We start from the raw sequence: 22,159 nt of genomic DNA, 5'->3' as shown, positions 1-22,159 counted from the left end.
GCATGTTTGTGCTTTTGTTTTTTCTTTTATCTTTTAGTTTTGTTAAAAAAGAGTATCTGAATTATTTGAATAAATTATAGTTTGACTGTATATAAAGGCTAAATCGCACCTAGCCAAGGGAACGTTATTATTTTTTAATCTGAAGGTTGTGTCGTCAGAGAGTGTTGTGACAATAACCTGCAACAAGACCTTCATTTTACCACACCAATACTGTGCTTCACTAGCGAAGTAGCCGAGCTACACCCGCTACACATGCACATGCATACACACACTCATACTAACTCTCCTACCTTCTCCTACTTAAAGGCGTACTATGCAGACATACTATTACCTTTAAATATTATAAAATAACCATGCTGAGGCATATCTATGATGCATTGGCAACATGTTTCTATGCACTTTTGCCGAATTTGTGCATGTTTACCTGTATTTGTTTGTCTAAAATGTGTTTGGGGTGTTTCTGAGTGTGGCGCTGTTTTCTGTGCGGGGAGGGGTGGGTGTGGCTGCATATATTCCTTGGTGGCAGTAGCTGAAGTTAACCAAGGGGATTAAAAGTGTCACAGAGTTTACTTGTTTTCTGTTTGACCTGTAAGTAGCTTTACTGTAAGTAGTGTTACATCAACTCATCAACAGAGACAGGAATCAGCAGAAAATAAATTATGGGCAGGGTTTTAGTTGCAAAAAAAAAAACTTGTAATGGATTGTTATATCGTTCTCTCTCTCTCTTTCCACACAGGTGTTGATGAGTGTAAGGAACAGTTGTAAAAACCTCCCTCCCGTACAGAACATTTCAGTGTTAATATATCAACTGTTAACACAGGAGTGAGGAGGGTCAGCTGAAAGTGTGAATAAAGACAGCCAGTTGGACAGTCCTGCTGTGCGCTGTGTTGGCAGTCGTAGGATATGGGGAAAGGATTCTACATCAGCAGATCTGCAGGACGGGTGGCCTTCCTGCTTGTAGTGGCCGCTGCAGCGACAATTGTCGCCCTCTCCATCATCTACGCTCAAGAGAAGTCCAAAAACTTGGCGACCAATGGCGGTGGTGGAGTGGGTGCTACGACAGCTCCTGCCCCCACCCCAGCCCTAATGTCCTCGAATGACTCATGGGACCAGTACAGGCTCCCAGACACACTGAGGCCTGAATTCTACAACCTGACCATGTGGCCCAGGCTGCAAATGGACCAGAATGGCATGTACATCTTCACTGGGAGCTCCAGCGTGGTCTTCACCTGCATGAAGGAAACAGACTTGATCCTCATCCACTCCAACAAGCTGAATCTCACCACCTTTGATGGTCACCTCGCCAGGCTGACCACGGTGGGCTCTGCCACTGGACCTGCCATTGAGGCCACCTGGCTGCAGGTGGAGACGCAGTACCTGGTGGTCCAGCTCAGTGGCATGCTGACTGTGGGACAGTCCTACCAGCTGTACACCGAGTTTCAGGGGGAGCTGGCCGATGACCTTGGAGGCTTCTACAGGAGCGAATATGTCGAGGATGGAGTTAAGAAGTAAGTTAGGGAGACTGTGTGGTGAAATCTGTATAGTTGCTGATTCTCAACCAATACAGATGTGTGACCAGGGGATGATTCCCTGCCATGGCACCTTCAGAACTGCAATCCCATCTCTATTTGTAACTTTCTGATAGTGGACTGTTTGCTTTCTTGACAGTAATGCCATTTTTTAAGTATTTTGGTGTATCTTATTTGTTTTATTTTTTAAAAAGAGTCTTACTGCACAAGGAAGATAGAGCTCATGCAGAAATTTTGGTTGCTTAAGATGAACTCATAAATCCTTTGTATGTATATCCAACTAGATTGAGTATTGATTCCTTAGACATATGACATTATGGATTCTTTTTTCAACACATGAAATATATAATTGAAAAAATGTACCTCCATTTTGCTGTAATTTTCATGTTTTTATGTATTTTGATTAATGCAACATGTTGTAACCTACATGATTATTAATAATTTAGATGTCAGTGTTTGTACAATCTATGGGGAGAACATGATTTACAATGGGGAGATTTACAGTGATTAATCTACTAGAAATAAGAAAACAGTTTTAACATAAAATAAATTAGTCACAACATGTCCAGTTATTGTTTTGATTCAAAACACTAGTTTGCTTCTTTTCTCATTCAACATTAAAAGAGTCCCCAGAATTTCTGGACTTTGCATGTGTTCTGTGTTAATGTGTCATTTTTTAACATTTGCGTATTTAATGTTTTGCAGAGTGGTTGCCACCACTCAGATGCAGGCCACAGATGCCAGGAAGGCCTTCCCCTGCTTTGACGAGCCAGCGATGAAAGCCATCTTCCACATCACACTGATCCATGAGCCTGGGACTGTGGCCCTGTCTAACGGCATGGATAAGGGTTCGAGCACAGCGCCCCCTATATAACCCTTATACATAGAGATGGCCTGTCTAATAGCATGAAGGACAGCTTGAGCACAGCACATACTGTCTTACTCTTACTTGCAGCTAATTAAAAGCAGGGGTAAGGGTTTGAGCACAATGCCCTTATTCAGTGATCCTAAGAAATATTCTGACCTTGTACCCAACTCAGTACACCAGGACCTTTAGGAAGCAGATGCTATTTCTTACACAGGCAGCACAGATTTCTCTACATACTTTTCCAACAAACAAAAGCAATCTGAAGGCCAAGCTTAGTGTATCGTAGTTTTTAAAACCAACTATTTTGCCCAATTATTCTTTTGAACTTCCACTCTTGTGGAAGGACCAATCATATTCTGGGGCCTGTTCCATCTCTGCAATGTCCACCGTTAGTTTGAGACAGACAAGTGTGCCAGCTAGCGCTTCTTTTCACTCCTTCACTTCAGTACACATCACACAGGCAGACTGAACTAGGGGAGTGGCTTTGCGCACAATGAGAGGGAGGTCATATGGGGAATTATGTGACATCCTGTGTGGCTGACATCTACAGCCTGCACTGACACAGCTGGGGTTGGATACCTGACAGTATAGCAGGACGAGCCAGCTGGCAGCTCAAACTGTTTTTCTTGTTTTGAGGGCATTCATTGCCGCACTGCTTAAGACTATGAGCCGCAAGGTGAATTCAGGGACATGTCCCTGACTTAAACCTAAAACCCATATGCTTAATTTTTGTTAAAGCCAAGATACTGTCTCCATGAAAGTTTCACTTGGCTGTGGGCAAAAATTCAGCTCAGCCATTATCCTTCTAACTTTAAACACACAAAATAATTACCCATTGTGAGACTGCTGCCAAAATAAATCTGTTTCAGTAATGTGACAAGAGTAAGAAACCTATGAAAGGAGGACAATTAGTGCTTGTATTTTTATAGCTTCAGTCTTACTATTTGTCATTAAAAATATTAAACTGCATTGCCTAACAGTTAGCCCTTTCCTCTATTTCAGAGACGGTTAACACCACTATTGAAGGCACCAAAGTCACCGTGACTAAGTTTGAGCCCACAAAGAGGATGTCAACCTACCTCCTGGCTTTTATCGTCTGTGATTTTGCCTATGTCTCTGCCCCAGAGGACAGAGATAATGTTTTGGTAATGTGCCTACTATCCAAAAGTATCTGTAGTTTCCTTTTGACCCTGTACACATGAAGCTTTTTCAAAACATTTTGGGAGCCTCATAGTTTTGACAATCATGGTTTTGACTAGGACCCAGGTCCGTACATTGATGTTTTGGAGGAGACTTTCTGTCAGCCGTGGGAGAAATCATCTTGTTATCAATGAGCACCGAAAACGTGTCAGGCTTCAAAGGCTGTTCTTAAAGTTAGTAAAAACTGGTTTCCTCGTCACTCCAACTAACATTACCATTACTGTCTTTCATGTTTAATAAATTTAACGTTAACGTTATGGTAGCTAGCTTACTTAGGTTTTGTCGGAGGCAGTTATGCTCCAAAACTACACAACACGCGTGCGTTCTAATCATGTAATAACAAACCGTTTTGCGTGGACACACGCAACTCGACATGCATTGTACACTACCTCCTGAATGTGTTTTTGCCACAACGATTCTGTTTTGAGGCGTACATACGCGTAATTAAATTCCGTTGTATCACTTACTGTTGTGGAGAATTCGTTGCACAACAGATTTGAAAGCTTTGTGTGTACAGGGTCTTTGTGATGGTTATTGTTCTTCCAGCAGCACATGATTGTCATATTCATTGTCATATTTGCTGCTACATGGTCATATGAGCACATCATGTTTCCAGTACTATTTTTAAAAGCTTGTGGTTATGACTTAAAATTTCTGAGTGGGGAGCAGAGAGACCTGGGGGGTTGGGGGTATTTTACAAAGCACAATTACTGAGTTAGCTGGATACCTGCACTATGTAAAACCCAGCTCTTTTTACTTCGGTCCATGTTCCAGAATTGGGACCGTTCCAGGTTTTACTTGATGATGTATATATATATATATATATATACACTCACTTCATTAGGTACACCTGTTCAACTGCAAACTGCACCCGTTAACGCAAATATCTAATCAGCCAATCACGTGGCAGCAACTCAATGCATTTATGCATGTAGACATGGTCAAGACGATTTGCTGAAGTTCAAACCAAGCATCAGAATGGGGAAGAAAGGTGATTTAAGTGACTTTGAACGTGGCATGGTTGTTCGTGCCAGGCCGGCTGGTTTGAGTATTTCAGAAACTGCTGATCTACTGGGATTCTCACGCACAACCATCTCTAGGGGTTACAGAGAATGGTCCAAAAAAGAGAAAATATCCAGTGAGCGGCAGTTCTCTGGGCGAAAATGCCTTATTGATGGCAGAGGTCAGAGGAGAATGGCCAGACTGGTTCGAGCTGATAGAAAGGCAACAGTAACTCAAATAACCACTCGTTACAACCGAGGTATGCAGAAGAGCATCTCTGAATGCACAACACGTCAAACCTTGAAGCAGAAGCGCTACAGCAGCAGAAGACCACACCGGGTGCCACTCCTGTCACCTAATGAAGTGGCTGGTGAGTGTATATATATAGTATATTAGTAATATACATATTTTTTTGCAGATTCGAATCTGGGCTCGCAGAAAGGCCATTGAAAAAGGACAGGGAGAGTATGCGCACAATGTGACAGGACGAATCCTCAAGTTTTATGAAAGCTACTTTAATGTCACCTACCCCCTGTCTAAGTCAGGTAAGACAGATGCACTGCAATGTGTATATGTTTTTTTGATTATGATCGTGCTTATTATTATTATTGTTGTTGTTGTTTGTTTAGGAGATATCCTTATTTACTGAAACATGTAAAGTAGCTCCAATAGTGCGACACCTGGAACTTCCACTGAGAGTATCAATTGATGAATTGACACATATATTAAAACAAGACCAGGTTAAAACCTAGTATATGGCTGGACCTAACACACATGATCTGGCGTGAATGGTGTAACTTCATCACTCAGTCAGTCAGTCAGTCAGTCAGTCACAGACATTTGCGCTTGTAGGGCTGGCGCCTCTGTTGCGGTCCAGCCAAAAAATCTTGGAAAATGCATTGTGTGAAATATGTGTGCATTTATAACACTCCATTTAGAAAATGTGATGATATGATTTCTTGTTATTGTTACTGGAAAAAATGTTTACAACAGCCAGCAACAATGAATAAGCATAAAACCATAAAAGTATACAAAATATCCTCATGTCTCACATCCGTTCTCTTCCCCTGTGCACATACACAGAAACTTACATTCACAGAGAGACACACACAAACCGATGCGCACACAGGTCATAACAAACATATGCACACACACTCACAAACAAACATACAAACAAACAAACAAACAAAAATAAGCAGTGGCAGAGTTATTATAAATGTTAACATAGCTAGCCAATGAATCATTGTGTACCAACATAAAGTCTTAGGCTGCGTCCGAATAGTCTTTTTTGCTTAGGCAGGTTCCTAACTGAGTGAAATGACCCGGCAGTATCTAAGTGGCAGCCATGATAAGAGCTGTTCGAATTCCCTAAATGCTAAGGAAAGGTGCTTCAATGCTTCCTATCTTATCTCCTTTAGCATAGGGCACACTGGACCGTCCTTTACGAAAGGAAAGGAGATAATGCCATCCCACAATTCCTTACGGCAGCAAAATTTAAAGCGAAGCACCATTCGGCCATTCACGAAAACAAACGATCAACATGACTGAGTTGTGTGGTGGTTCTTAAGCTATTATATGCATAGGCTTATAATCAAATCATAATCAGCATATTAACCATAACAAAGAAGCCTGTCTTCCAAGAAAAAGGGATATGAGACGTTTTTAGCCAGATTATGTTTTTAATTCAACATGTTTGAAACCTATGAATGATGATATGTACAGTAATAAATTTCTAGGCCTAGCATGTTATGCCTATCTTGCATTAAATTTAATGAATTATTTCATACAATCATACTAATTGGGATTCATGTCGAAAAATATGAGTGGACAGGAGGGTGAGCGTGAGCAACCATTCTCAATGTGACAACGATTTCGTTTCACTTTTGTGACTGGTAGCCTATATTCCAACCTTGGTAATGAAGTAATATTTTTCACTGGGTTGTCCACGTTTATATAGCCTGCATGAAACAACACGGTAACACGGTATCTAAGATGCGCTTTTAGTAGTACATCTTCGGAATACTGTAGTTTTACCATGGCAGACCCACGTCAATAACATCCACCGTCCCATAATTACGTAGCCTAGTGTAATTGGATTCTCTTAGCACCGCGGTTGTCTTTTCCTAAGTCCTTTTAAATTCTCCTTCACATCTTTCCTTAACCTCATGACGTTTTCCATCAAGGTCAAGGAAAAGTGGTTAGGAAAAGACATAGGACGTAATTGTTTGACTATTTGGACGCAGCCTTAGTTTATATATACTGTGTGGTCTGTTTCCTCTAGCAACAAAAAGATGATGATTTTAACTGTTTTCTGAAATCGGGAAAGAAGTTAGACCTCTTGGGCTCAAGATTTTTTTAAATTTGACTTAAATTTACTTTTGTTGACTGCAGAACTCACCAACTGTGTTATAAGCAAAAAATCTTGAAAAAAAAAGTTATAAGCAAATGTTGGAGAGCTTGTTGCAAAATAAAATTAGTTTAATTCCTTGTCATGCCTCATTATGACAAGTATAAAAACACCATTGCCTTGGCTTTAGTGACAAAATCAGAAACTTGGACCAGGTTCAATCCAGGTGTTCCAACTTGATTATAATGGAAACATATCTCAGACGCGGCCAGTCCAAAAGCTATAACTTATTGTAGGTTATTTATTCGGTACATACATTTTGCACGAGTTGGCTACCCATTTAAAACTGCACCTCAGAGGTAGTAGTTCTGCAGCGATATGGGTTGCTGCTTGATTGAGTCTTTAATGTTATTTTTGCTTTCAATCTATTTCATTTCACCATCATGTCAAACAGTGGATGTTTGTACAAATGGTATTGGCACAAATAGAAATACAGTATAAACTACTGGATTAATTGCTTGATTAAGCAAAAATAAACAAAATTTAGGAAACTGTTTGTTGAAGGATATTGTACACATATTTTTGTTCACATACTGTATTTCTGAATCCAACATAAAGATGAAACTTAGTTAGGCTTCTCAATTCTTTGCAGTATTATCCAGATGAAGTATAGATCACACAATTATGAAGCCTATTTACTCTATAAAATGGTTTAATTTGACATTCCTTTCTTAACTGTTAAAATTAAAGTTATACATAATTCATTGTTTCTCTCAGATAATATACATATGCTATAAACTATATAACTGTATACTACTGTATAGGTATATGTAACACCAGAAATATTTGTTGGAATAATAATTGACATCATTTGTATAGTGTTTTATGGACTCAAAACACTTCATGGTAAATATCTAACAATGAAATATAGAAACATTTTTAAACGTTATAAAATGAACAAAAAGCCCTCCAACATAACATCAAGCTAGTAAAATGAATGTATGTTACTGCCAAGAAGTGAAAGCAAGACTGAATAGATGGGTTTGGGAAAGTGATTAAATCTCTACAAAGGGCTGACTTTATATTCTTTGGCTGAGCATCCCAGAAGAGCCGGGAACAGAACCTGCCGAGGGAGGCCAGGTTCTGTTCCCGGCCAACACCCAGTCAAACTGTCTGTCCTTAGGTTAGGGATAAGATTCTAGATGCAACAATAACTTTTTATTATTATTATTATTATTATTATTATTAGTGGTGGTAGTAGTAGCAGTAGCAGCAGCAGCAATAGTGGTATCAGTAATATCAGTATTATTAAACTCAATTAAATACCTCAAGGCGGACTGAAGGAAAAATCTTTTTTGAATAAACTGAAATATCACACTAGTTAGCAGCAGCCTATTTGCCGCCTTCTAGAACACCATCTAGATAGCTAAGCTGCTAAATTTCCACAGTTGATCATTGGCACTAATGAATTGCCCATTGAATTAATCCAACACTATCACGGTAATTCCTTTATAAAATCAGGCTCAGACACAAAACACCGAGCTAAATGAGTAACATCTAACTCAGATTGACAGGCACTAAAAATAGAATTACTGCTGAAACTACTTAATGGCATTAAAATGAATGTCATTCAACTTTTTCATCTTTTTTTGTATTTGCAGGCTATTCATGATCTTGTCATCGTCACATGCTCAACCAGAGTCCAGCGTTGCCTCATCTCAACCTTAGTGATTTATTAAGCAATGTCAAGTAATGATTCTCGTCTGTATATGTATTATGGTTACAAATGGGTTGAGAATATTTATTAATAATTTATTAGAATATATTAGTAAAAAAAGGCAATAGTTTCTCCTTTAGAGTGAAATGGAAATTGACATGGTGGGGTGCACTGGGCAGCATATTAGTTACTGCAACTTCTGCCTCCTCCTGCCTCTCCAGTTTCCATATGCAGTCTTTGGTTGGCTCATAGATTTCCCTTTCCATTCCAGATCAGGTCGCTCTACCTGACTTCAATGCCGGGGCGATGGAGAACTGGGGGCTTGTCACCTACAGAGAGACAGCTCTGCTCTATGACCCTCATATTTCCTCCACTGGGAACAAGGAGAGAGTTCTGACCGTCATTTCCCACGAACTGGCTCACATGGTACGTGATAACTGAAGATAGCATTTAACATATAAATGGGTAGCATGTATACAGTGCTTTTTAACACACATCTTGCATTTTACTGTGAAACTACCACCACAGCAGCCATTTAGTGCCAGATCTCCAACAAAACATTAGATGAGGTGGAAATTATTGAGTGAATTAAACTTTGAGATAAATAGGCGGCTATATTGAGAGACTTGGGTAGGCAGTGTGGCCAGGACACCCACCATATGATATTTAATGACCAGAGGTTATTATATAGTCAGGACCTCAGCTTAACCAAGGTTTCATCTGAAAGACAGATGATGAGTAAAGCAATGCTTAATGGCTACCTTTGCATTCTGTCACACAAAAACATAAATTGTCCTCCTCAGTGGTTTGGGAACCTGGTGACTCTGAGGTGGTGGAATGACCTGTGGTTGAATGAGGGCTTTGCCTCTTACGTGGAATACCTGGGCGCCAACCATGCTGAACCCACCTGGAACATGGTAAGGATGAACTCTTGGCCCACAAAAGGGCCCTCGATGACACACCAGCATGCTGTTTGTCTATAAATGTGTTGCACAGTGACAATAAAATAGGGCACACCCTCCCCTGTCCCACCCACTTCACATCACTGTCCTTTGTCCCATTCTGCCCTGTCCAGTACCACCTGACCCTCCCCCAACCATTCTAAACAACTCTGCCACACACGATTGTGCTTTGCTTTGCCCCACTGTGCCTTGCCCTGCTCCATTCTTCAACATCCTGCCTTGCCCCCCCCACCCCCTTCCCATAGCATGATGCCCTTCTGTCCCTCCACAGAAAGACACAATCGTCCTCAACGATGTCCACAGGGTGTTTGCGATCGACGCCCTGGCCTCTTCTCACCCACTGTCCTCCAGCGAGGACGAGATCAAAATGCCGAATGACATCAGCCAGTTGTTTGACACCATCTCCTACAGCAAGGTAAACGTACACGTCTACACACATCTACTAAAGCAAGATCTGTACACATCTCAGCAACAAGCCCAAATGCATGATAAACATTTTTTTTTTCTGATAGTTTTTGTTCTCTGTTTCTGTAGGGGGCATCGGTGCTGAGGATGCTCTCTGAGTTCCTGTCAGAACCGGTCTTCGTTCAAGGACTCAGTGTGAGTCTTGACTGAGTGAAAATTTAATTATAAAACTGTTATTTAAACAAATCGTAAAACAAATAAAACATAAGAAATTCAATCTAGGAAAGGCCCATTCCTGCTGAGTGGTTATCTCAAAGATGAACATACACATCTTAACAAAGGTCTCTCTTTGCAGGCCTACTTGAACCAGTTTGCATACAGTAACACTGTATATAAAGACCTCTGGAATCACCTTCAAAAGGTAAGCATCAATACATCAATTATGTGAACACAGCATTTAATAATATAACAGTATTTATCATGATCTTCTGGCAATAGTTTTCAATTGAGGACAGTACAATATTCATATTAGTGGCCACCCCATATTTTAAGTAAAATGAATGGATTCGCTGGTGCAGCAAGGTACTACCAAGGCTTTGGACCCCAGAAGTTATGGCTTTGATTCCCATATGTGGCACTGCCCCAATTCAGGGTAAACAAAGTACTTGTCCTGAAATTTTTCTGAGAGAAGTATCTGTAAATTTATTGTACATGGAAAAAATACAAGTATAACCATGAATTTTAGTGGATAGCACAATTCATTGCAAGTCTCATATCAACAGCAGGTACAATGCAATATCACAAAAATAATAATTGTAATATTAGCAATAATAGGGCTACAGCAAACATGTGGATAAAATATGAAACATCAACTTTAGTTGAAAACAACATCCACATTTAGCTTTGCTATAAGTAAGCTGTGTAAATCTGCTAACTGCTAACTGTAAACTTGTAACACTGTAAATCTAAATGTTGGTGTCAGGCAGTGGACAGCACCCCGAGCCTGTCTCTCCCGCACAGTGTGAACGACATCATGAATCGCTGGATACTCCAGATGGGGTTCCCGGTGGTCACTATCGACACTCGCACAGGAGGGCTTTCCCAGAACCACTTCCTCCTGGACTCTGAGTCTGTTGTTGATAGACCATCTGAATTCAAGTATGCTCTCATTCATCCAAAAAGAACTGGGTGGACGGGGAAGGATGCTTAGCCAAGGCTAATCCGTGACAGTCATAATGATCTGTACATCTGTTTGCTTAGCTGACAAGCCTATCAAACACAGTTTACAAAGCTTTTATTTTACATATTGCCCATTTGTTACATTAACCATTAACCATTTGTCTCATAATGTCCTTTTTACATGTGAATATTTAACTAAGAAATATCAGGTTTAGTATCTTGATCATGGGGACAATGGAAGTGCTTCTGCAGAGGTTCGAACCTACAACCTGTAGTTGCCGGACAGAATTGTTATCCAGTGCATTATTAAGCAGTGTGCTGGTCAGCCAAATGAAGGCTTGTATTGCAGCTATTTGTAATTTGTAATTGAAACAATTTCCTAATTTCAAATCCCTCCGGCCACAGCTATGAGTGGTATATCCCCATCACATGGAAAAAGGCAGGTGCGGAACAGGAACCTTTTTGGCTGCTGCAGAAAACAGGTATATTGTTCAGGTAACAACCTTACTAACTCCCTCACTGACTTACTAATTAACTAACTCACAATCTAAAGAAAGGCAGTGTGGTACTGCTAAATCTGCAAGAACCATTACCTAGTAGAGAACAAGAGATGAGGCTTGCCTTTGGGTTTTTGGGGTTGGCAGATTTCCTTTTCTATCATTGTATACTCTTTATAACGCTGAATATTTACTGAATCTTGATTCAAGTTCTAAAGTCATAGTACATTCTTCCTTTACCTGTGTATTGATTATATATGTTCTTTCTGTTTTATTGCAGTATTACTGCGAGAACATTGTATTAATTGAATATCTCAATTTATTCCCTTGCGTAGGGGCCAAGAGAAAATGCGATCTGCTTTGCATTACATTTATAAGGTGTCACTGTGAACTCTTTTCTCCTGATTATAGTTTGTTGCATATGTTGTTACTTGCGTAATGGCTCTATGAGCTGCTTTTGACAATATTAATGGACATTAATGTAAAAATGATTTCTGTAAATGGGTGTGCTTCATCTGGGATCCTATCCCAAAAACACCTGGGGGCAAGCCCAGCCTGTCTGCCGCCACCACTGACATACTGTTGGAGACATGGTCACATGTTCACGTGGTTTTTATTTTGCAATCGTGCAGATTCCTACAGTCCTCTGGCAGCAACTGGGAATGAGTGGGTTCTAGCTAACGTGAACGTCACTGGGTACTACAGAGTGAACTATGATAGCGACAATTGGGAACGCCTCCTGAACCAGCTGAACTCTGACCACCAGGTAAACACCTCCTACTTTCCTGCAGCTGTGGATATCACATACATCTTCTATATGTAGAATCCATCTCCTGTCCTGCTAAAATCCACTGTAAAAAATGTAAGCCTCTTTCAAATTCAAAATTGTAAGTAACTGATTACTATGCACTTTTTGAAAAGTTGGCTCACATTGGAGGGGCCTTACATTTTTTTTACATTGTCTGGCCCTCCAGGACTGCAATTTGAGATCCCTGATGTAGACTAACTAGGAATTTGCAGTGATGTGGAATGCACCGGCATGTCTTATATTTTGTGTGATTTTAAACACCAATCCTGTTTCAGTACATAAAAAAAGAGTGTGGCACAGTAAAAGTTCTGGTATAAACATATCTGTCCCAGCTCCACGTCACTTTCTCTCTGATCTCACTACAGCTGATTCCAGTCATCAACCGGGCCCAGATTGTGGATGATGCTTTTAACCTCGCTAGGTAAAACTTGTGGCCAGAAAACCACTCTTCCAGTCTGCTTAAATGCACTAAGATTGTGATATTTGATAAGCTGATATTTGCTTCTCTGGCTTTCTCAAAGGGCAAAAATTATAAACATTACTTTGGCTCTGAGAACAACTGTGTACCTATCTGAAGAAAGAGAGTTCATGCCATGGGAGTCAGCCATCGATAACCTGAACTATTTCTTCCTCATGTTCGATCGCAGTGAGGTCTACGGACCAATGCAGGTCAGTTGATGCCAAATTCGGCTTTGTATTACAGCCATGAGGTCACTGCGTTTTGAGTTCATTATTTGGATGGGTACCTTAGTATCATTGTTTCTGCTGTGGCCCACAGTGAGAGTGAGAGTCAGTGAAAGCATCTCTCGTCTGACTGGCGCCAGCTGTCCTGTAGTACTGTGTGGCGTTTAGCTACTCAGGAAGTTAACACCATCATTAAAATGACATAACGTCTTTATAAGCCATTCATTGGAAAATACCATGTGAACAGTATGTTATGTAACAGCTTGTTCTCAAATGTAATGAAACACACAAAGTTACATGTAGGGCGAACGCTGCAACCAAAATTTTTAAATGAATTATAATTGTACAAATGTTATACTGTGGTAATAAAGCGTCATAGATACTTCATGATGGATTTAGGGATACCCTGATATTACGGAAAAGGATACATGACTTAAAATGAGAGTGCTTTTTGTCTTGCAGGCTTATTTCAAGAAGCTTGTCACACCTCTCTTGTCATATTTCCAGAGGACTACTTTGAACTGGACTAGGGTATCCTCTAGCCATGCTGACCAGTAAGGAACCCCACATAGGGATCTGTTATTTTCAAATACTGAGTGCATGTGTGTGAGTGTTTGTGTGTGTGTGCTATATTTATACATATGTTTTAGATAGTTTAAGTAGGGCATATTGTTGATGGATAGAGAATCTATATTCATAATAAAAGATTACATTTCTTATTGCGCTGACTTTTCAGTGACTGTTGTGCTCAGTGTTGGTCACGCTGTCCATAGCAACCAACCATTATTCTTTCTTTGCTGCTCTGCACTGTCTTTGCCTTTTGTCATTGTAATATATACCTGTCTGCATTGGTTTCAGGTATAACCAGGTAAATGCCATTTGGCTGGCCTGTAAAACCGGGGTGGAGAGCTGCCAGGCCCTGACCAAAGGCTGGTTCAAACAGTGGATGCAGGACCCAGCCAATAACCCGTGAGTTTAGACCTGGTCACAGCCAAATAATAATATACTATTATTATTATTACATATATTATATGTACAAATAAATAACGTTGAATCTGATTTGTTGAAGGTTACTTGTGGGGTTCCACAAGGTTCAGTGCTAGGCCCTAAACTGTTTATATTGTATATAAATGATATTTGTAAAGTGTCTAAATTGTTAAAATTTGTTTTATTTGCTGATGACACTAATTTATATTGCTCCGGGAAAAGTTTGGACGGGCTTCTGAATACAGTGGAAAGGGAATTGAAAGCCTTAAAGATGGTTGATATTAACAAGTTATCACTGAATTTAAGTACATTACATTACATTACACGCATTTGGCAGACACTCTTATCCAACAAGTAAAACAAAGTTTATAATATTTGGTAATCGGCAAATCAATAATCAAGTAATAATTATGATAAATGATGTTGAAATAGAAAGAGTGTATGAAAATTAATTTCTGGGCGTGATAATTGATCATAAATTATGTTGGAAACTAAACATAAATAATGTAAAAACAAAAATGTCTAAAACCATTGCAATATTATATAAAACTAAAGATTTCTTGAGTCAGAAATCACTATATATACTGTATTGTTCTCTCATAGTTCCATACATTACTTACTGTGTGGAGGTATGAGGAAACACATACAAAACCAGCACTAATCCAATTTTCATCCTACAGAAGAGAGCTATAAGAATTGTAGATCGAACTGATTATTATGAACCAACCAACGCACTATTTATTAACTTACATGCTTTAAATTTTTGTGATCTAGTTGATCTTAAAACTGCACAGATAATGTACAAAGCACAAAATAATTTGTAAGGACAAATATAAAGATTAGATGTATATCTGTCAAAGGGCTTAATTTGTGGAATAGTTGTGACAAGGAATTAAGAATGTGTAGTTCACTTTGCAAATAAAAAAAATGTTTAAAAATAATGTGGTAAACAAATATAAAACGTTATGATCATTATTGTGTATGAAACGTTTGGAACTTTTGTTTTTGTTTCTGTTCTGTTTTGTTTTTGTATAGCCTAAACCTAGTTGTGAAAGGGTTGCCTATTAGAATATGTTATGTAAAAAGGGTAGGTATAATAAGCTAAAGCTTCAGCCTACACCTTTTCGGTCAATATTTTTTGTTTTTTTCTATGTGCATTCTTTTTGGAAAATTATTAATAAGGACCGAAATAAATTACTACTACTACTACTACTACTACTAATAATAATAATAATAATAATAATAATGTTATAATTATTCTTATTATTATTAGTAGTAGTAGTAGTAGCAGTAGTACTAGCTGTAGTAGTAGTAGCAGGGTTATTGTTGTTACTGTGGTTATAATAATATAGTGCAAACTAATTTTTTTTTTGGCTTAAAGCTGTAGTCGGCAACTTTCTCAACACTCTCAATGTTGTAAAAACATTTTGAAAATTATAACGCCCGTTGGCCCTGTCCACAGAGAAAGAGACACACCCCAACCCTTACTTCTCCACACACCTGACTGTGAATGTGCATCAACATTTCTAGCTACAACACCTTGTCAAGCAGGATTGCAGCATTACTGACTGACATAACTACCTACACTAAAAATGTTAGCTTGCCAAGAGGCAGCTTGCCTCATCTCACAACAACAGACCAGTCACCCTGAGTTCATGTACTGTAACATTAGTCTGAATCAGGCATTAGCTGGCTACAGCCAGTATGCATGGTTCTAGCCGGTCCTAGCTAAGCTGATCTGTATAGCTAAGCTGACCTATAACTGTGGCTTACAGAGGTAGCCTAGGTAGACTATTTAACTGGCAAGCAGAAAGTCCAGGTATATTACTGTTAAACTTTTGACCTACCTGTCGATCAAAAACAATGCGAGTGACTCCACCCACATCTGAAGCTCTTTCCACCTTCTGAATTGTGGTCCGACGTTTATTCTAGTTTTAGAGTGAGCTCTATCCAATTTTCTTTTCTTCTTTTTGGCATCACACTAGTCAAACTATTTCTTTCTTTCTTTCCCAAATGGGTACTATGCTATAGGTACTGTTATGTGAACTCGCCAGGTCTCATGGTTGGTTCACGTTGTAAGAATTTGGGCTAAATCTCTGGCTTTGGAACGCATCTTTTTAGGGTATAAACACGGTGTATGGTGCTGAATTTTGCCCATGGCAGTTATTTCTATGATTTCTACCTAGTACAGTAGTTACCTACTGCAGTAGTTGAAAATCTAATAAAGGATTTTTAAGAGCGTAACCTTGAACTAATGCACTTCTTGTACGTCGCTCTGGATAAGAGTGTCTGCTAAATGCCTGTAATGTAATGTAATGTAATGAATGCTCCTCACCTCCCATGACATGAACATCATTGTGCCCTACAGGATACATCCCAATCTGAGGACAACAGTGTACTGCAGCGCCATTGCGGCAGGGGGCGCTGAAGAGTGGGAATTTGGCTGGGAGATGTTCAAGAATGCCTCCATTGCCTCAGAGGCGGATAAGCTGCGATACGCCCTGGCCTGTACCAAGCAGCCCTGGCTGCTGAACAGGTGAGCTCTGCCTGCCGCAGGTGTCTCTGCTGGCTCAGGTACAGTCAGGATACACATTCATATAACTATCACCATGGTGGAATTTAAGAAACTCATAGCCTTTAGGTTAACCAGAATTCACAGGTTTCCTGCTAGAACATTCAGAGGCATTTTAGGGGCCCATAGGTTACCAGTTGTTGTCCGTGAGAGAAAGGGCTTCTCCTCTGAGTAGCACTAGCACTCCTGTAATGCTGTGTGGGCTGCAGAGAGAAACAGCGGTTCTCACTGGTGAGTGCATTGTAGGACCGTGAGAGACTTGAGTCTTGAGCGGCACAACTTGTTCATTCCAAACTGGTGGAGGCAAAAAGGAAGCAAAATGCACAGAAAATGAATGGAACCCCTATCTACTCACAGAAAATATTTGAAAATGACATCATGAGCACTACCTGTTTTTACTGATATTTGTGAAACTTCCTTTTTTTCTTAACATTTTTGCTCCTGTGTATACCAAATGTTAAATTTGGCTCCACTCTGTTAGATCTACTGTACAAGGTGTAAAATTCATTTTCATTTTCTTTTCGTTTTGATTTTGGTGGTGGGGTGGGGGCTTAACCTAGGTACTTGGAATACACCTTGGATCCAACTAAAATTCGGAAGCAGGACGCCACTTCCACCATCGTGTATGTTGCCAGAAATGTGGTGGGACAGACTTTGGCCTGGGACTTTCTCAGAGAGAGATGGGAGTACATTTTTACACAGTGAGTTGGACCAGATGAATGTACCATTGGACAAAATAAATCCTGAACTTGCACATGCAAAATGAAATATACATGCTTTAAGAATTTTTGAAGAAGGTCCATAATCTAGTGCAGTTATGTTTTTTTTATCTCCTACAGTCATTTGCCCTAATACCAGAAAAGGATAACAGCAGAAATGTGAAAATCGTTTTGTTCACGATGACATTTCAGTTTAGGATAGAGAAACCTCTTTCCTGTAGTGTCCTATTGTCTGTAGTATTCATTGTAAAGGTACATCCAGATGAGAAATTCATAAACAATTGAATTAATGTATCCCCTGAGTGTTTGCTGTTATCGCATTAAGCTTCATTCATCACAGTGCGTAGTGAGGAACCATTTCTTTTTATGAGTTTTGCAATGCAGTGAGTGGCCTACACCAAATTATTTTTTAATACCTTACATGTGTTTTATTTTGACTCCCACAGCATGACTAAGTTTTTCTGTTAGCATTATTTGGAAAATGCAAGCGCAATTTCCTTACAAAATGTGTTTCCATTTAACCTCCAAGTAACATATCCACTATATTTCAACAGGATATTGTTGTAAATATTTACCTTTATTAAAATATCTTTATTATTCACTTGGAGAGCCACAGGCTAAAGATTTAGACATTTTAATATGTGTTTTATGAATAGAAGCATTACATCGTAAGATGTTGAGTGATTTATAGCATGCTAGTGTTCCAAGAACAATTGTGCAGTCCAGAGATATTTTCATTGGTTGAGTTATAGTTTTACCTCATATTGGAAGCCAATGCCTGGAGAACATGTAACATTTTTCCAGGTTTTGGAAGGAAATGACACCTTTAATTTAAAAATATAAGTTGTTCTTTCTTCCCCCCTATAAAAAAACAAGAAACATATTGTACCGTATTTCCATGTGTGTAAAATGAATTTTCAGCTTCTTGAGTCATCTAATGATGGTTATTTCTTTGTTCATTTTCTCTGGTACCAACACAATAATTTATAAATGTTTCTGAAATGTTGTTGAATGTTGTTAAATGTTTTTTTTTTTTTTTTTAACTGTTTCCCTTCTGTTAGATATGGCAGCAGTTCCTTCTCATTCGCAAGTCTCATTAGTGGAGTGACTAAGAGGTTTTCAAGTAAATTTGAGCTCCAGCAGGTAAGTGTGGAAGTATAAGTGTTTTATGCATTTACAGTCTAAAAAAAGTCTAACTCACATTTGAATTTCCAAAAAACAACTTAAATAACATTTAGGTAAATGTGCAATTGCAGTGCTCTCTCATCATTTCTACTCCTTAATCTGTTTGATTGATGGTTGTTTGAGAAATGTGTAAGAATTATTTATCTGTTTACTCATTGAGGTGTACAACTTTGAAAAACATGAAAATATTTACATGCTTTTTGACTGCAGAGGCTTTCTATTGTCATGTTCAGCTTATAACTGTAATCTGGCAGGGTGATGTCACATTAGCAACCACACCCATTACGGATGTGGCTACTCCTATCAGCTATGATGATGGGACAGTACCAAAAGACTTGGTCCTAGTGAAGTTGCAATAGCAACCATACCCATCAGACACAATGATAACACAAAAGCTACCACTTTCACTTTATAGCAACCTATTTCTTTTGTTTCACAGCTTCAACAATTCATGAAGGACAATGAGAATGTCGGGTTTGGGTCAGGTGCGCTTGCACTGGAGCAGTCCATAGCGAGTACCACGGCTAACTTGAAATGGCTGGCAGAGAATAAGGAGCCCGTGCTGAACTGGTTCATCAGCCAATCAAAATGAAGAGCCTTTGGGACCTCAGGGAACCACAGTGTCCTTATAAGCTATCGGTATAATAAATATATCTTGATTTGTTTTGACATTAGTGGAACAATAAGAAATAAATTTATGATTACTGATGGATTAGCAGGCCAGTTAACCTACCATGACAATAATATGCAGAACCAATAAATCATTTCAGCTTTATAGTGCTGCATTTTCTCATTTCAGATGTCTTTTGTGATCTATGGAATGCCATGTACTTATCTGTATAAAGCCTTCATAAGCTTTACATAGTGCCTTCGTAAGTACATACTGTATGTGTTGTGATCCATGTCGTAAGTGACCTAATCATAGCATACCACATTATGAATTTTGACATAGCACTCTTACACATTGTTTTGGCTGCAATGCATCTTTATGAATGTTCATTTAGCTCTTATGATTGCATTATGTATTGCTTATGAAGGTGTCCTGCAATGCTTATGTAGACCGATTTAGGTTAAGATGATGAGACTGTTTACACTTGTGTAATCATCAATCTGATTTGATACTCATTTATTCAATTTTATTCCTTTTTTCTCTAGAAATGGTGTGTCATTGATAATTAAAACTGATAAAAAGCAATAATGATTAAAATTGATTCTTATACTTTGTGTTAATATTTGTAAATATCAGCTCTAAATTGTTAATAAATTGTTTTTTTAAGACACTGGAGTTTATTTTCATATGTTGAAAGTGAAAATAAATATGCTTGTCAAAATATGAACTTGAGTTGGTAATGAATCCTTTCACACAAAATCCAATATAACTGTGACATCAGAATGTTGTGAAGTGACATAATTAGCTATATCCCTGAAGCTCATATATTTCTGCACTTGGTAGCATGTAATATAAACAAGCTTGTCAAATACTTTTATATAGCTCAATCCTTTAGATGCCAGTAAATTGCTGCAGATTACTGATAATTCAAAAAGAAAACCATCGTTTCTTAAATCTTATAACAATTCGTTATTCATATTATTATTTGTTTTGATGTTACAAGTTTTGTTGAAAATTCTTTGGGATCTGCAAGAGCGATTGGGTGCCCAAGAGATTGGGTGAGCAGGGACATGCACAGGGGGTGGCTACAGTGGCTCAGGCCACTGCCCCTTTGTCCTCCTTGGCTGAAATGCCCCTCTGGACCAAATAAATAAATGTTATTAGTATTATGATGATTATGATGATTATTATTATTATTATTAGATGATAGGGCAACGGGGGCAGCAGCTGCTGTTGTCAGTAAGTGACGTGACACTAACGTTAGCTGTCAACAGAAAAAATGCAGTTGTTGTTGCATGTACTGCAGTGTGTGAAGAGTGAGTCTTTTATCAAACTAAATCAAGGAAATAATTAAGGGCAAATACAATTGCTAAAGCGATATGTGTATAAATGGGAATTTTTCATCCAGGTACATGGTGTACACTAGTCTGTGTGTGTATGTGTGTGTGCGTGCATGTTTAAGAGAGTGAGTTTTCATACAATGTCATGATGTAGTGTGCTGACGTCGGAGGGGGTGGGGGGGGCTTGAACCCCTGCCCCTCAAAATGTCTGTGCACGCCCCTGAGGGTGACCATCTAGAGATAAAGCGGCTCAGCTTTATCTACTGTATGTGGTGTGTGAATGAGCCTGTGGCCTACATTTTTCAAGCATCATGGGATTGGAGTGCTGATGTGTGATCAGGTTACCCCTGTCCTATGCTCATCCATCATGAGTTTTGATCCAAACACTTTCTGAATAGGAATCTCCCTGAATTCTCTCACTTACTGATGAAATCCTGGGAGAATTTCCTTTACCCTACAATGTTGAGCCCTCATGAAAGCTATTTTGAGCTATCAATGGAATCACAAGCTCAATTATTTGTGAAAGTGCACTAATTTCTCTCATACGCATTGGCTCCTCTTGCTCCTCAGTTTCCTTATATGCAGATGATGCCCTATTGTATTTATCTGATTTACAATGATCCCTTCCAAATCTATTTAAGATTATTGTGGAATTTGGTTCAATACCCAGGTTCAAAATGAATCTAAATCAGTTTTGATGCTTCTTAACTAAGAATCTTTGTACTTAGTTCCTTGCTATGGTTATTGTGTCAGTACGACCAAGCTAAGCATGGAACCAGCAGAGATTTACCAGTTTTGCAATGCCCTGGTTAATCAAGTCTCTACCACCAGGTGTCATGAACAGCTGCAACCAAACTTTGTGTGAAAGTCTGCAGAACCAACTTGGCAGTCCAGTGTTTGCCTTCATCTGAAATGCTGAAGGATGAACTTTCCAGCAGATCTTGCCAGCATTTACAAACTGGATCCACTAATTGCTGTAGCCATTCAAATTGATGGCTGTCAGTGAGAATGGGAGGCTACTTCCTGACCACTCGCCTACAGTTAATAATCTCCAGTGTCTAGAACCTTCTGTTCCTGCTGAACCAGAGCTTCTGCCTCCTCCTCCTGCTCTGTCAGGTTCTAAGGAAGAGGCCATGCAGCTCAGAGGCTCCAGAATCTCTTGGGCTGAGCACGATCGCTGCCTTGAGGAGCAGTGCTGTATGCACTACAGAGTTCTGGAAAAGGACAGACTTATCAGTGAGTGGGAGACTCCTGACAAGCTATATAACATTTCCCACCAGTCCTAGTTGCCAAACCTTTTTACTTGCAATCATTTGCTGGCTCTTGCAGTGCTGTTCTGTGAATGCATTTGTTGATTCAGGGGCAGTGGGGAATTTCCTGGATCGGGGTTTAGCTGAGAGTTGGAACATTCCCATAACCATTCTGTCTGAACCGTTACAAAGGACTGCCCTAAATGGGAATCCAATGGTCATATTAACCAACTTACTAACTTACATGTGCAATTGCAGATAAGAGACTCTGACTTTTAACTCATTTAGTTTTTCCTTA

At 39.3% G+C, this 22,159-nt stretch overlaps 1 protein-coding gene across 2 annotated transcripts in view; it reads left to right on the top strand.

Annotated features, from left to right (window-relative positions):
- LOC135254957 (aminopeptidase N-like) overlaps positions 1-19,998 on the top strand; it is a 30,637-nt gene extending 10,639 nt beyond the window's left edge. For both annotated transcript variants that reach the window (XM_064335585.1, XM_064335586.1), the window contains exons 2-21: positions 737-1,508; positions 2,235-2,377; positions 3,400-3,542; positions 5,018-5,144; positions 8,935-9,089; positions 9,467-9,580; positions 9,897-10,040; positions 10,160-10,225; positions 10,386-10,451; positions 11,013-11,188; positions 11,615-11,691; positions 12,339-12,472; positions 12,880-12,935; positions 13,036-13,183; positions 13,661-13,752; positions 14,057-14,167; positions 16,554-16,721; positions 17,318-17,458; positions 18,538-18,619; positions 19,101-19,998. In XM_064335585.1, coding sequence (XP_064191655.1) covers positions 904-1,508; positions 2,235-2,377; positions 3,400-3,542; positions 5,018-5,144; positions 8,935-9,089; positions 9,467-9,580; positions 9,897-10,040; positions 10,160-10,225; positions 10,386-10,451; positions 11,013-11,188; positions 11,615-11,691; positions 12,339-12,472; positions 12,880-12,935; positions 13,036-13,183; positions 13,661-13,752; positions 14,057-14,167; positions 16,554-16,721; positions 17,318-17,458; positions 18,538-18,619; positions 19,101-19,253 — 2,901 coding nt within the window. In that variant the 5' untranslated portion in view covers positions 737-903 and the 3' untranslated portion in view covers positions 19,254-19,998. The remainder of the gene's footprint in view (positions 1-736; positions 1,509-2,234; positions 2,378-3,399; positions 3,543-5,017; positions 5,145-8,934; positions 9,090-9,466; positions 9,581-9,896; positions 10,041-10,159; positions 10,226-10,385; positions 10,452-11,012; positions 11,189-11,614; positions 11,692-12,338; positions 12,473-12,879; positions 12,936-13,035; positions 13,184-13,660; positions 13,753-14,056; positions 14,168-16,553; positions 16,722-17,317; positions 17,459-18,537; positions 18,620-19,100) is intronic.
- Positions 19,999-22,159: the final 2,161 nt, after the last annotated feature.

Source organism: Anguilla rostrata, chromosome 5 (assembly GCF_018555375.3).
Source record: "Anguilla rostrata isolate EN2019 chromosome 5, ASM1855537v3, whole genome shotgun sequence".
Lineage (NCBI taxonomy): Eukaryota > Metazoa > Chordata > Actinopteri > Anguilliformes > Anguillidae > Anguilla > Anguilla rostrata.
This window is presented reverse-complemented; position numbering and strand designations above follow the sequence as displayed.